This window comes from Asparagus officinalis, chromosome 2 (genome assembly GCF_001876935.1).
Source record: "Asparagus officinalis chromosome 2, Aspof.V1, whole genome shotgun sequence".
Lineage (NCBI taxonomy): Eukaryota > Viridiplantae > Streptophyta > Magnoliopsida > Asparagales > Asparagaceae > Asparagus > Asparagus officinalis.
In genome coordinates, this window is record NC_033795.1 from 69,084,987 (window position 1) to 69,098,667 (window position 13,681).

At 39.5% G+C, this 13,681-nt stretch overlaps 1 protein-coding gene across 1 annotated transcript in view; it reads left to right on the forward strand.

Moving 5' to 3' along the window:
* LOC109831574 overlaps positions 1–11,835 on the forward strand; it is a 31,927-nt gene extending 20,092 nt beyond the window's left edge. The window contains 1 exon segment of the mRNA XM_020398920.1: positions 11,478–11,835. Coding sequence (XP_020254509.1) covers positions 11,478–11,694 — 217 coding nt within the window. The 3' untranslated portion in view covers positions 11,695–11,835.

Here is a 13,681-nt window from a genome sequence, read left to right on the forward strand (position 1 = left end):
GGGGATGTAATTATTGCAGAGATCATATCTTGCATATATACCCCCTGTTAATGCAAATATACCCCACGTTTTTGACAGCTTATTAGTAGCTTAGTATTTTGTGTTTGATGATTACATTTTAGTTTATTGTTTGAATTTTATAAATTTATCTATATATAATAACAATATTAAAAAAATCTAGTCGTGTCGTCGTGTCCTATTTTTTGGGTTTTGTCGTGTCTGTGTCTGTCATTGCTTTAAATATCCCCGACATGGCCCGATATATCCCCCGATATATTCTTTTATAGGGCTTGCCGCAACCGATATGGTCTTTAAATATCCTTTACCGCTTTTTGACTATTTTGAGTGATAAATCTCCGACATGGCCAATATGTTAGCCGATATGTGGATCAATATATCTTTTTATATAGTTTGTTGCAAAATAATATACCGTGTTTGGAATTTTTGGACGATATATCAAGATTTTTCCATTATATCAAATGATATTTTGCCCTAAAAAAAGCAGATCGAATATTGCAACGTTGCTTTGCACTTTTGTTTGTTTTAGAAGGTTGATTAGTGATCCTAAACATATATTATTCATATTTTGTATGCTTAAATTTCATTACATATGTTGAGATTACATTTTAATGTATTATACTATGTATGCAAACATTCATTATGACATTCTGATATTTACCACATATCCCCGATATTTCCCCGATATCCGCAATCCGATATGAATTTTGGTCATCCGACATTTCTCCGATATCCGATATTTAAAACCTTGGTGTCTGTGTCGTGTCCGTGTTGCCGTGTCTATGGTCGTGCTTCATAGCCTGCTGGATTACCATCACCGAACAAGAATTTCAACTTTCTTGATTGATCCTTCTCAAGAATAGAGAACTTGGTGTCTGTGACAAGTTCTCTTAGGGAGCAATGCTCCCACGATGGATCACGTCTATCCATTCTTAGTTGCTTTCTTTAAAGAATAGAGGAATGTTGCCTCTGAAGATGTGCAACACCAACGGATTCCGTGCTCCATTGTATCCAAAATAATTATGCCGCCTAACATGTGTATCTGGCAAATGAACTACATAGAGAAGAGACAACAAGTTAGAAGACATGAATTTAAAATTAACTAAGTGTTGAGCCCATAGGCGAAGCTCACTAGACTTGCTTGAGCGAAGCTCACTCATGAGCGAAGTTCGCCCACTGCCAAGCTAAAACTTTTTTTGGCTAAGTGTGACTGTTTGTGTCAGAAACAAATTTCGTTGTAGAATTCATTATAACCATTTATCGATTACAATGAATACAAAAGAGTGAGCCTTGTGCTTTGTAAAACTACTCCTTACAACAAAACCAAATTAGGAGTGCTTCCTAGAAACACACACATGATCATTTTTTATCGTTGCTTGCGCGGGATCTTTGCGTGTGCCGGGGGTGCGTTAGCCCGTAGACCACCGATTCACAGATTTTGATTGAACCGTGAAGGCTATTTGAAATTCTTGTTTTGTTTAGAAGTAAGAAAAAGGTAAGTGAATATCTTATCGATGTAAGATGAACACTCTTTTCAAATCAAGTCGAAGCTTAGATCTCAAGGAATCCCAAAGTTGTTGGATGTGCTCGAATTTGATGAAGACTCTCTCTTGATAAGAACACTCCAAAATGTTCAAGTTCTCTACTCAATCTGCTTTCTTTGCTTGGATCCTCGTCAGTAATGGTCCTAGGGGGTATTTATAACCCTTAGGAACTATAACTGAAGTCAAAAGTTGAAAAGAAGGTGTGTCGAAGAGCTTCTATTTCCGAGACAGTTATAACTGTCTCGGAAGCATGATCAGCTTCCCATTTTCGAGACAGTTACAACTGTCTCGGAAGCATGGCTTGCTTCTGGCCATTTTGTAACCGCTTTCCCCATGTTTAATTGCCATTACTCTTACGGTTATGGGCATAATCCTCGCTTGTAACTGCTTCCCCCACGTTCATAGGTGATTCCCAGCAGTTAATAAGCCATGTGGACCACACAAAGCTCAATAAAACTGTCAGAAAACACGTTATCAGCTTCTCAGTGTGCGAGACAGTTGCAATTGTCTTGCACTTCCGAGACAGCTTGTGCTGTCTCGGGTATTTTGGCTCTAACTCCCTCGTCCAATCTCAGAATAAGATGATCCAAGATGCGTTGAAAAGCTGGTGAAGAGACCTAAAACTTTTATCTTTTAAGGTTTTTCAGATTCGATGCGAATAATGGTCGAAATTTTAGTTCTTATCTTGTAGTTTCCGAGATAGTTGCATGTGTCTCGGAAACTATGTGTTGTATTTTATCTCTAACTCCATAGTCCGATCTCGGAATAAGGTGGTCCAAGATGCGTTGAAAATCTGGTGAAGAGATCTACATCTTTTATCTTCTGAGCTTTTTCAGATTCGATGCGAATCATGGTCGAAATATCAGTTCTTGCCTTGTAGTTTTCGAGACAGTTGCATGTGTCTCGGAAACTATGTGTTGTATTTTGTCGTTAACTCTCTCATTCGATCTCGGAATGAGGTGATCCAAGATGTGTTGGAAAGCTGACGAAGAGATCTACAACTTTTATATTTTAAACTTATTCATATTTGAATCGCATCATGGCTGAAATGTGCGAGACATCTTATAGTTTCTGAGACAGTTGCATGTGTCTCGGAAACTTATGTGATGTCTGCATTGTTGTTTTGCCTCTAACTCCCTCGTCCAATTTCGGAATGAGGTGATCCAAGATGCGTTGAAAAGCTCGCGAAGAGCCCTATAACCTCCCATAGGCGAGACACTTATGGAGTGGGCGAGACACACATGGTATTTCGCCCTTTGTGGGCAAAGCACAACTCTCGGCTGAGTTGTTCCTTCATCGTTTATCATAGACTCGTACGTTTTGCTGACTTACTTCATGTGCTTTTTAGCTCCTCTACGGTATCGGATGATCTCCTTTGACTCAGATAATCCTTCTTGACTCGGATAATGAAATTTATCGTCTTTTCTCCGTCTCAAGTTGCGTGCGGGGACCTATAGGCAAATTTTGTTTATGCCTACAGTGACAAGTCTAGGTGAAGCTCACCTCAGTAGCGGCAAAGCTCAAAACAGTGGCGTGACTGGCTTAGAAGCCCAGGTGGGCTAATGTGGTGAACTTCGCTCAAACAAGGTTCGCCTAGAAGCCCAATAGGCTAACATAGCGAACCCTACCAAAAGGGCGAAGTTCGCCATGTGAAGCACAATTGATGGAGATTGTCAAGGCTTCGCCCTTGCCAACAAAACCAAGAATTAAGACCAAATGTGGTCATGAAAGCCTCATCATCGATGGCATAACTAATTCAAGTGCTTTGAAGCATTACTTGAGCTCGATGGGGAATGTTTTGGCAAACAAAAAACCCTACCATTGATGACCGGGTTGAGAAAGAAAAGGGTTTAGAAGCTTACCCTACTCTATCTCCAGTTGTGGTGATGCAGTAGCGGGGTTCGATCGACAAGAGCTATCGGTGGCCTGCTTTCCCTTGACGAGCTGAAGATGGGGGGCTATTGAAATCAAGTATTTCTTGAGATCGAGGACTCAAAAATTTGAAGGATCTAGGGTACAGTGGTAAAGTGAAAAGAGAAGAATATAAATAGTCTATTTATAGGCTTTTAGCGAGCTTCGCTCAGAGATCTTGCCCTGATATTAGCCTAAAGATTCTGCCCTATACTTAAACCATGAGCGATCTTCACCTCAAATTAAGGTACAAAAACTGGGGTCTTAAAACTATGAATTATCTAATCGAGTTTCGTTAATTTACTTAGCGAACTTTGCCCGAATACTGAACAAACTTCATCAATCGATTGAGCGAAATTCGCCCAAGTCTCAAAACTGAGCGAACTTCACCCAATTTGTAAGAGACTTCATTAGGCGAATCTCATTCAACAACTCTCACCTTCTTCAGAGATTGAGCTTTGCTCTAAGTTAAGAAGGCATGTCATGCATAGATCAAAATTTTAAGGATGAGCAATTTCACAAAGATGTCATTCTTTCATTGATCATTAACCTTGCTTCATTTAAGCAATTTCTAGATCTCCAGACTACAAGGCAAGCTAGTTCCTATTTCTCCGAATTTGTGATGGTTGAGGAACAGAAAAGAGACACAAATAAAGTTAGATGTCAAGTTTGATGAAGCCAGACGACATCTAATTATATTCTAGGTCCACACTTGTGAGACCTAATCACTTGTGGAGTCCTCACTTGTGGAGCTCCAAGGATCCTTCAAGCACCATCAAAGCCTTTGAAGGGGTCTTACGCAAAGCATGACATTCAAAGTTCCATGCATCACTGTCACAATGCACTTCGCACTATGCTTTCGACTTGTTCTTGAGAGTTTGCCCGAACTTAGCTTCTTCGTCCGAAAGCAAATCCACCAATTGGTCGAGAATACATATTTCCTCTGCAGAACCGCCCTCTACTTACTCTTGTTGAAGCTGCTTGATCTTAGCTTCTCTTTCAAGAAGCAACTCCGCCCGGGTAGATAAAGATTTTGAGAAGATGAAGATGGAATAAAATAGAAATGGAAGGGCTATTTATATAAACTTTCCAAAACCAATTTCCCAAAAGAAAATTTGCTTTCGTACGAGAAGTAATTGGATCTAACAAAGAGGCTAAACAATATCCTAAATGCTAGGTCGTCTGCCAAATCTTGCCAAATATTTGACCACAGAGAGATCTCAGCCATAAATCAAGGCGCGGATCTAAAGGCAATAGTCTCGGCGACCCTCGCCAATTAGCGAACCTTGCTCAAAAAGTCAAAATTGAGCGAATCTCGCCAAAATTTAGGGTTAGGCGGACATCACTATTCTATGAACTTCATCCGAATCCAAGGGCAAATGAACTTCGTTCCAAACACATAATTGGACGAACTCTCCAATAGAAGAGCTTTTAGATAAACCTAAGTACTCAGCCAATATAAGTCCATGACGAAAGAAGCCACGTTCAGTAGTACACCTCTGGCAACCAAGTAGTCAAATAGAGATATATATCCAACTTGAACAAGACAACTAATGCTATATTCAATAATACACCTCTGGTTATTATCCAAAGTATTTCACTCCCTATCACAAGTCAAATGCAAGATTACGAAACCTTGCGAGGGTCCTATAGATAGTCAAAGTATACAAGTTCAATCATGGACTGATATTTAGTTTGGATAACACAAAAACTGATACTTGAGCCGGATATAAGCTTAAGAAGTGGATGCCCATGGGCTAAACACTTAATCAAGTCAGAATAACCCAAACATGAGCCATAGCAGAGCTCGACTAAGCCTCAGCTAAGCTTGCCCAAGTTATATTGAAGCTTCACTTAATCAAGTCAAAGTGAACCTTCAAACAAAGTTCACCCAAAATGAACTTCGTCCTAATAGCCCACATGGTCTACGTCATCCAAACCCTAAGAGAAGTGGACTACCCATGTTCTAGTGAAGTTTACTAGAACGAACTTTGCACATGGCTGCTCAGCGAGCTTTGCCCCCTTAGCGAACATTGCCTATGACCGTTTCAAGAGCTTTGTTTGTGAAAATATTTTTTCCCATTATCTCCTAAGTTAATAGCCACTAACTCTCTCTTAGCCTGGAGAACGAGAGGTTGCTTAGTCTGTGGCACTTGGAAACTTCGACACTTTTTGGCATCTTGTAAACTTGCATCGTAGCAATCTTGGAGACTTCAGCATCCTTTAAAGAGATCAGAGATCAAGCTTAACTCCGACAACCTTCAATCAGTAGAAGATTCACTGCCTTACTCGGGCCGTCAATAGAGTACAAATTGGCAAACATAAATGAACTCAGCCTTAAAAAATTTCTTGCTTTGCTTCTTTGTTTATTCTGAAATTTGTAACCTGTGTTAGTTATAATTCAAAGACCCAAAACAGTAACTAAATAAAATACTCAATTCAAAATTGAAGTTTTGTAAGCTGAAAGAGTAGCTGTTGAAGAGTCTATTTGAAGAGTAACTTGGGCAACTACCTGCTCCCTAAGCATTTCAAGCTAAAATCATTGACCTTGAGAAGTAAATGCACAGCTAGAGAACCAATTAGAGTAGGCTAAACTGCACCTAAATACCTTATAGTTTCACCTAAGTTACACTTAAATGCTCCCAGTAAATACCCTAAAATTTCTAAATGTTGCACGTGATACCCTAAAGTTTCTAAATATTGCAACATTGATGCTCTCTGTTGGTGGGTTATTAGAAAATATAGGGAAAATCCCATGTAAATTTTCACGTGGTATTATGATACGTTTCAATAACCTAAAATTCATCTAATTTACAATTGAACCACCCCTATGTTATATTACCCCTTTTCATTTAATTTTCACCAAATCTCACATTCTTTCTTCTGATTTCCCAATTTCATTGAAAATCCAACTTAATTTGTACAACTTCATCTTAATTTGAATAAGATGATCCAAGATGCGTTGAAAAGCTGGTGAAGAGACCTAAAACTTTTATCTTTTAAGGTTTTTCAGATTCGATGCGAATAATGGTCGAAATTTTAGTTCTTATCTTGTAGTTTCCGAGATAGTTGCATGTGTCTCGGAAACTATGTGTTGTATTTTATCTCTAACTCCATAGTCCGATCTCGGAATAAGGTGGTCCAAGATGCGTTGAAAATCTGGTGAAGAGATCTACATCTTTTATCTTCTGAGCTTTTTCAGATTCGATGCGAATCATGGTCGAAATATCAGTTCTTGCCTTGTAGTTTTCGAGACAGTTGCATGTGTCTCGGAAACTATGTGTTGTATTTTGTCGTTAACTCTCTCATTCGATCTCGGAATGAGGTGATCCAAGATGTGTTGGAAAGCTGACGAAGAGATCTACAACTTTTATATTTTAAACTTATTCATATTTGAATCGCATCATGGCTGAAATGTGCGAGACATCTTATAGTTTCTGAGACAGTTGCATGTGTCTCGGAAACTTATGTGATGTCTGCATTGTTGTTTTGCCTCTAACTCCCTCGTCCAATTTCGGAATGAGGTGATCCAAGATGCGTTGAAAAGCTCGCGAAGAGCCCTATAACCTCCCATAGGCGAGACACTTATGGAGTGGGCGAGACACACATGGTATTTCGCCCTTTGTGGGCAAAGCACAACTCTCGGCTGAGTTGTTCCTTCATCGTTTATCATAGACTCGTACGTTTTGCTGACTTACTTCATGTGCTTTTTAGCTCCTCTACGGTATCGGATGATCTCCTTTGACTCAGATAATCCTTCTTGACTCGGATAATGAAATTTATCGTCTTTTCTCCGTCTCAAGTTGCGTGCGGGGACCTATAGGCAAATTTTGTTTATGCCTACAGTGACAAGTCTAGGTGAAGCTCACCTCAGTAGCGGCAAAGCTCAAAACAGTGGCGTGACTGGCTTAGAAGCCCAGGTGGGCTAATGTGGTGAACTTCGCTCAAACAAGGTTCGCCTAGAAGCCCAATAGGCTAACATAGCGAACCCTACCAAAAGGGCGAAGTTCGCCATGTGAAGCACAATTGATGGAGATTGTCAAGGCTTCGCCCTTGCCAACAAAACCAAGAATTAAGACCAAATGTGGTCATGAAAGCCTCATCATCGATGGCATAACTAATTCAAGTGCTTTGAAGCATTACTTGAGCTCGATGGGGAATGTTTTGGCAAACAAAAAACCCTACCATTGATGACCGGGTTGAGAAAGAAAAGGGTTTAGAAGCTTACCCTACTCTATCTCCAGTTGTGGTGATGCAGTAGCGGGGTTCGATCGACAAGAGCTATCGGTGGCCTGCTTTCCCTTGACGAGCTGAAGATGGGGGGCTATTGAAATCAAGTATTTCTTGAGATCGAGGACTCAAAAATTTGAAGGATCTAGGGTACAGTGGTAAAGTGAAAAGAGAAGAATATAAATAGTCTATTTATAGGCTTTTAGCGAGCTTCGCTCAGAGATCTTGCCCTGATATTAGCCTAAAGATTCTGCCCTATACTTAAACCATGAGCGATCTTCACCTCAAATTAAGGTACAAAAACTGGGGTCTTAAAACTATGAATTATCTAATCGAGTTTCGTTAATTTACTTAGCGAACTTTGCCCGAATACTGAACAAACTTCATCAATCGATTGAGCGAAATTCGCCCAAGTCTCAAAACTGAGCGAACTTCACCCAATTTGTAAGAGACTTCATTAGGCGAATCTCATTCAACAACTCTCACCTTCTTCAGAGATTGAGCTTTGCTCTAAGTTAAGAAGGCATGTCATGCATAGATCAAAATTTTAAGGATGAGCAATTTCACAAAGATGTCATTCTTTCATTGATCATTAACCTTGCTTCATTTAAGCAATTTCTAGATCTCCAGACTACAAGGCAAGCTAGTTCCTATTTCTCCGAATTTGTGATGGTTGAGGAACAGAAAAGAGACACAAATAAAGTTAGATGTCAAGTTTGATGAAGCCAGACGACATCTAATTATATTCTAGGTCCACACTTGTGAGACCTAATCACTTGTGGAGTCCTCACTTGTGGAGCTCCAAGGATCCTTCAAGCACCATCAAAGCCTTTGAAGGGGTCTTACGCAAAGCATGACATTCAAAGTTCCATGCATCACTGTCACAATGCACTTCGCACTATGCTTTCGACTTGTTCTTGAGAGTTTGCCCGAACTTAGCTTCTTCGTCCGAAAGCAAATCCACCAATTGGTCGAGAATACATATTTCCTCTGCAGAACCGCCCTCTACTTACTCTTGTTGAAGCTGCTTGATCTTAGCTTCTCTTTCAAGAAGCAACTCCGCCCGGGTAGATAAAGATTTTGAGAAGATGAAGATGGAATAAAATAGAAATGGAAGGGCTATTTATATAAACTTTCCAAAACCAATTTCCCAAAAGAAAATTTGCTTTCGTACGAGAAGTAATTGGATCTAACAAAGAGGCTAAACAATATCCTAAATGCTAGGTCGTCTGCCAAATCTTGCCAAATATTTGACCACAGAGAGATCTCAGCCATAAATCAAGGCGCGGATCTAAAGGCAATAGTCTCGGCGACCCTCGCCAATTAGCGAACCTTGCTCAAAAAGTCAAAATTGAGCGAATCTCGCCAAAATTTAGGGTTAGGCGGACATCACTATTCTATGAACTTCATCCGAATCCAAGGGCAAATGAACTTCGTTCCAAACACATAATTGGACGAACTCTCCAATAGAAGAGCTTTTAGATAAACCTAAGTACTCAGCCAATATAAGTCCATGACGAAAGAAGCCACGTTCAGTAGTACACCTCTGGCAACCAAGTAGTCAAATAGAGATATATATCCAACTTGAACAAGACAACTAATGCTATATTCAATAATACACCTCTGGTTATTATCCAAAGTATTTCACTCCCTATCACAAGTCAAATGCAAGATTACGAAACCTTGCGAGGGTCCTATAGATAGTCAAAGTATACAAGTTCAATCATGGACTGATATTTAGTTTGGATAACACAAAAACTGATACTTGAGCCGGATATAAGCTTAAGAAGTGGATGCCCATGGGCTAAACACTTAATCAAGTCAGAATAACCCAAACATGAGCCATAGCAGAGCTCGACTAAGCCTCAGCTAAGCTTGCCCAAGTTATATTGAAGCTTCACTTAATCAAGTCAAAGTGAACCTTCAAACAAAGTTCACCCAAAATGAACTTCGTCCTAATAGCCCACATGGTCTACGTCATCCAAACCCTAAGAGAAGTGGACTACCCATGTTCTAGTGAAGTTTACTAGAACGAACTTTGCACATGGCTGCTCAGCGAGCTTTGCCCCCTTAGCGAACATTGCCTATGACCGTTTCAAGAGCTTTGTTTGTGAAAATATTTTTTCCCATTATCTCCTAAGTTAATAGCCACTAACTCTCTCTTAGCCTGGAGAACGAGAGGTTGCTTAGTCTGTGGCACTTGGAAACTTCGACACTTTTTGGCATCTTGTAAACTTGCATCGTAGCAATCTTGGAGACTTCAGCATCCTTTAAAGAGATCAGAGATCAAGCTTAACTCCGACAACCTTCAATCAGTAGAAGATTCACTGCCTTACTCGGGCCGTCAATAGAGTACAAATTGGCAAACATAAATGAACTCAGCCTTAAAAAATTTCTTGCTTTGCTTCTTTGTTTATTCTGAAATTTGTAACCTGTGTTAGTTATAATTCAAAGACCCAAAACAGTAACTAAATAAAATACTCAATTCAAAATTGAAGTTTTGTAAGCTGAAAGAGTAGCTGTTGAAGAGTCTATTTGAAGAGTAACTTGGGCAACTACCTGCTCCCTAAGCATTTCAAGCTAAAATCATTGACCTTGAGAAGTAAATGCACAGCTAGAGAACCAATTAGAGTAGGCTAAACTGCACCTAAATACCTTATAGTTTCACCTAAGTTACACTTAAATGCTCCCAGTAAATACCCTAAAATTTCTAAATGTTGCACGTGATACCCTAAAGTTTCTAAATATTGCAACATTGATGCTCTCTGTTGGTGGGTTATTAGAAAATATAGGGAAAATCCCATGTAAATTTTCACGTGGTATTATGATACGTTTCAATAACCTAAAATTCATCTAATTTACAATTGAACCACCCCTATGTTATATTACCCCTTTTCATTTAATTTTCACCAAATCTCACATTCTTTCTTCTGATTTCCCAATTTCATTGAAAATCCAACTTAATTTGTACAACTTCATCTTAATTTGCAAAGAGTACAAGGATAATTTATGAGATAAACCCTATGCTAAGTTTGAGGGTAATTTATCTTAATAGCAGCAGGCATTTTTTCCTTTTAGGAAAAACTAAAATCAAGTCTTTTAATGATACTTTGAAGTATTAAAGTGGAGGATTTTACAACTGAGGAATTTAAGTGCAACTTAGGTTAATCTATAAGGTATTTAGTTGCAATTCAGCCATTAAAATACTCAAAATGTATATCATGACTAAACATAAATCTTGAAGATCAACATATAGTTCTATAAGATCTATTCATCTCTTCTTCCTGTAATTTTCTTTGAACCAATTTCGAAATCTCCATTCTCTAGATGAGACGAGCAGGGAATAACTAAGCAAGCGTACAAACACACACGCATATACATGTGTGTGTAATAAAGAACGAAAAACTGGAAGTCAGTATAATTAGTTCTAAATAAATATGTTCGACCAAGCATAAATATGCTTGCGAATTCTGAATAAACAGTAAACCCGATGGGTATGTGATTGGTTTTTTTAGAAAAGATTGCATAGGATGGTTTTGTCCTTGCAACTTTTATTTAACAATTTTTTTAACACAATGTTGAAATAGGACTAAATTTAAATCTAATAAGAGGTACAAGGATTAAATTGAGAAAATATAAAGAACGAGGATCAATTTGAGTATGAGGCACTGGTAGGAGCAAATTAGCCTTTTAGCCTATAAAATTAGCCTTTAGCCTATATTGAAATATAACATTACCAAGCAATTTTTGATATTTTGAAAATATTTCCATCAGATTGTTCTTTAGAGCATGTGGATTTGGCGAGGATTCTCTTGGCTCGACTACAATGATTTACACTCGTACTGCCCCAAGCTTCTCCCAGGATAATTTGATGATCATACCTGCAGGTCGGATGTTGCTACTGATTCCTCCTATCCTTGAACCTTTCAAATCGAAGAGGATTGCCAATGAGGCAGATGATGCTATTAAAATTTCAACAAAATCTCTTTAAGGTAGACACAATCATGTGCATAAGTTTTCATTTCATTAAGATTGTCTAAATTACTCCACGGCTTTTTAAAACCAAATGGTTCCATGAAATATTTGTAATCTAATATTTGTGAATTTAGGTTCCATTTGGGTACGTTGCGTTTCTTTGGTTTCCGTTTTTCTTTTTGAAAAACCAAGCGAAATATGTCTGGAAACCAAGCCCTTCCTTCTGGGCTACAGCTAAGCAAGCCCAAAACAAAATGCATTTTGCAAAACACATAAAAGATGTTTAATGTTTAGCTTTTTCATTTCACATCCTCCTCCCAAACTGAACTGCAAAAGAACCCATCTTGTATCTGACCATCAGGTCCATCACCACCTTTGACTAGCCATTGTTGCCACCATCATCGCCAGTGGAGTCATCGACGCGAGGTCACCAACGGAGTCACCGATGCGAGATTGCCACCGCCGCAGTCCCCTCTATAAAAGTTTAGCCGTTTAGAGCTCTGTTGAGCGGCATTAACTTTTCTCTCCCCATAGAAAACTGGGCTTCTTTAAAGCCTGAGTAGAAACGGAATCCGCAGTAAAAGAAGCATCCGTAATCAGCTGGCGTAAGCAATGACGCCCTCCATCCCGTATCAAACGACAGGATTCATCGGAACGATCTCTGTCAAACTGAGGGAGTGGACCAATAGCCTGCCTGATGGAAGCCGAAGAGAAGACTTCCCCGCTACAACCAGTAGTAGCATGAGGAGGGAGACTGCCCGTGGGGAACTCGACTGCAACAAAGCAAGGATAGAGTCAGAAAATCATCCATGAATTAAATCCATCTCATAAAAAAGCGAGATAAGATCATTCACGGGGTAATTGGAGAGACGATTTTGAGTGTCCTACACTAGAAGAGCAGTATGCATCATCACGTAAATAACGTGGTAACATACACCGACCTATAAGGTATAAGACGACACAAGATCGCCCCAATATACCAGAAGACTTGAATTGGCCAAGCAAAACAAGTCTGAAACCTCAACCCCCGCGAAGGAGGGTGTCGGCCCTTCCCGAATGACCCGCGAAGGGGCCAAACGAGGGTGTAACAGAGCCACCAATATCCTGAAACCTCAATCCCTGCGAAGGAGGATGTCGGTTCTTCCTTAATGACCCGCGAAGGGATCAATCAGGGATACAGAAATAAAGATTCTCACCCCCGAAAGAGGATGCCGCTGGAGGGGAGGGTGCTGTGGGAACTTCTTCCTCGCTATGCTGCGAACGGGAACGACTCCTAGGAGGTCGAGGTCGATGTGGAGACATCGAAAATCTGCAATGAAAAGCAGCAAGTCAGGTACAATCTAAAATATGAATACACGAAATTTAAAAGGAAAATTAAGAACTTGAACTAAAGTCCTATGAATAAATAGGATTTCATAGTTGAAGTCTAATTAAACCTACAAATTTCGTGCATACCAAGCAATGATTGTCATTTTGCGGTAAATTTTGGTGAAATACCCAAAATACCCCTCGTGTTCAGGGCTAAATTCGGGTCAAGGACACGCTCGAATTGGGTCATGGTCATCATATTTGATCATCTAGCACCCTCAACATCCCACAATTTTGGTTAATTTTACAAATAGACCCTTTTGTGAAGTTTAGCCAACTTTGCAAAAAGACCTCTCCACAAATTTCGGTTTAGTTTCTGCATACCTTTATCAAGGCTTTGGTCATGGGTTTGTGGTCTAAACTTTTGGAATTTCAGCCCTAAATTTCAGCCCTTTTGCAAATAAACCCCTCTACACTTTGTGGGTTGCTTTTTGCAAATAAACCCCTCAAACAAACATTGATTCTTTGCATACAAACACCCCTCTAGTTTGGCCAAATGGGTGTGGGATTTTAACCCCAAATTTCAGTCCACCTTTACATAAGAACCCTCAAATTTCAGTCCACTTTTGCATAAAAGTCCCCCAAATTTCGGCCATATTGCAAGTTTTGCATAAAACCCCCAAATACTTGTGCAT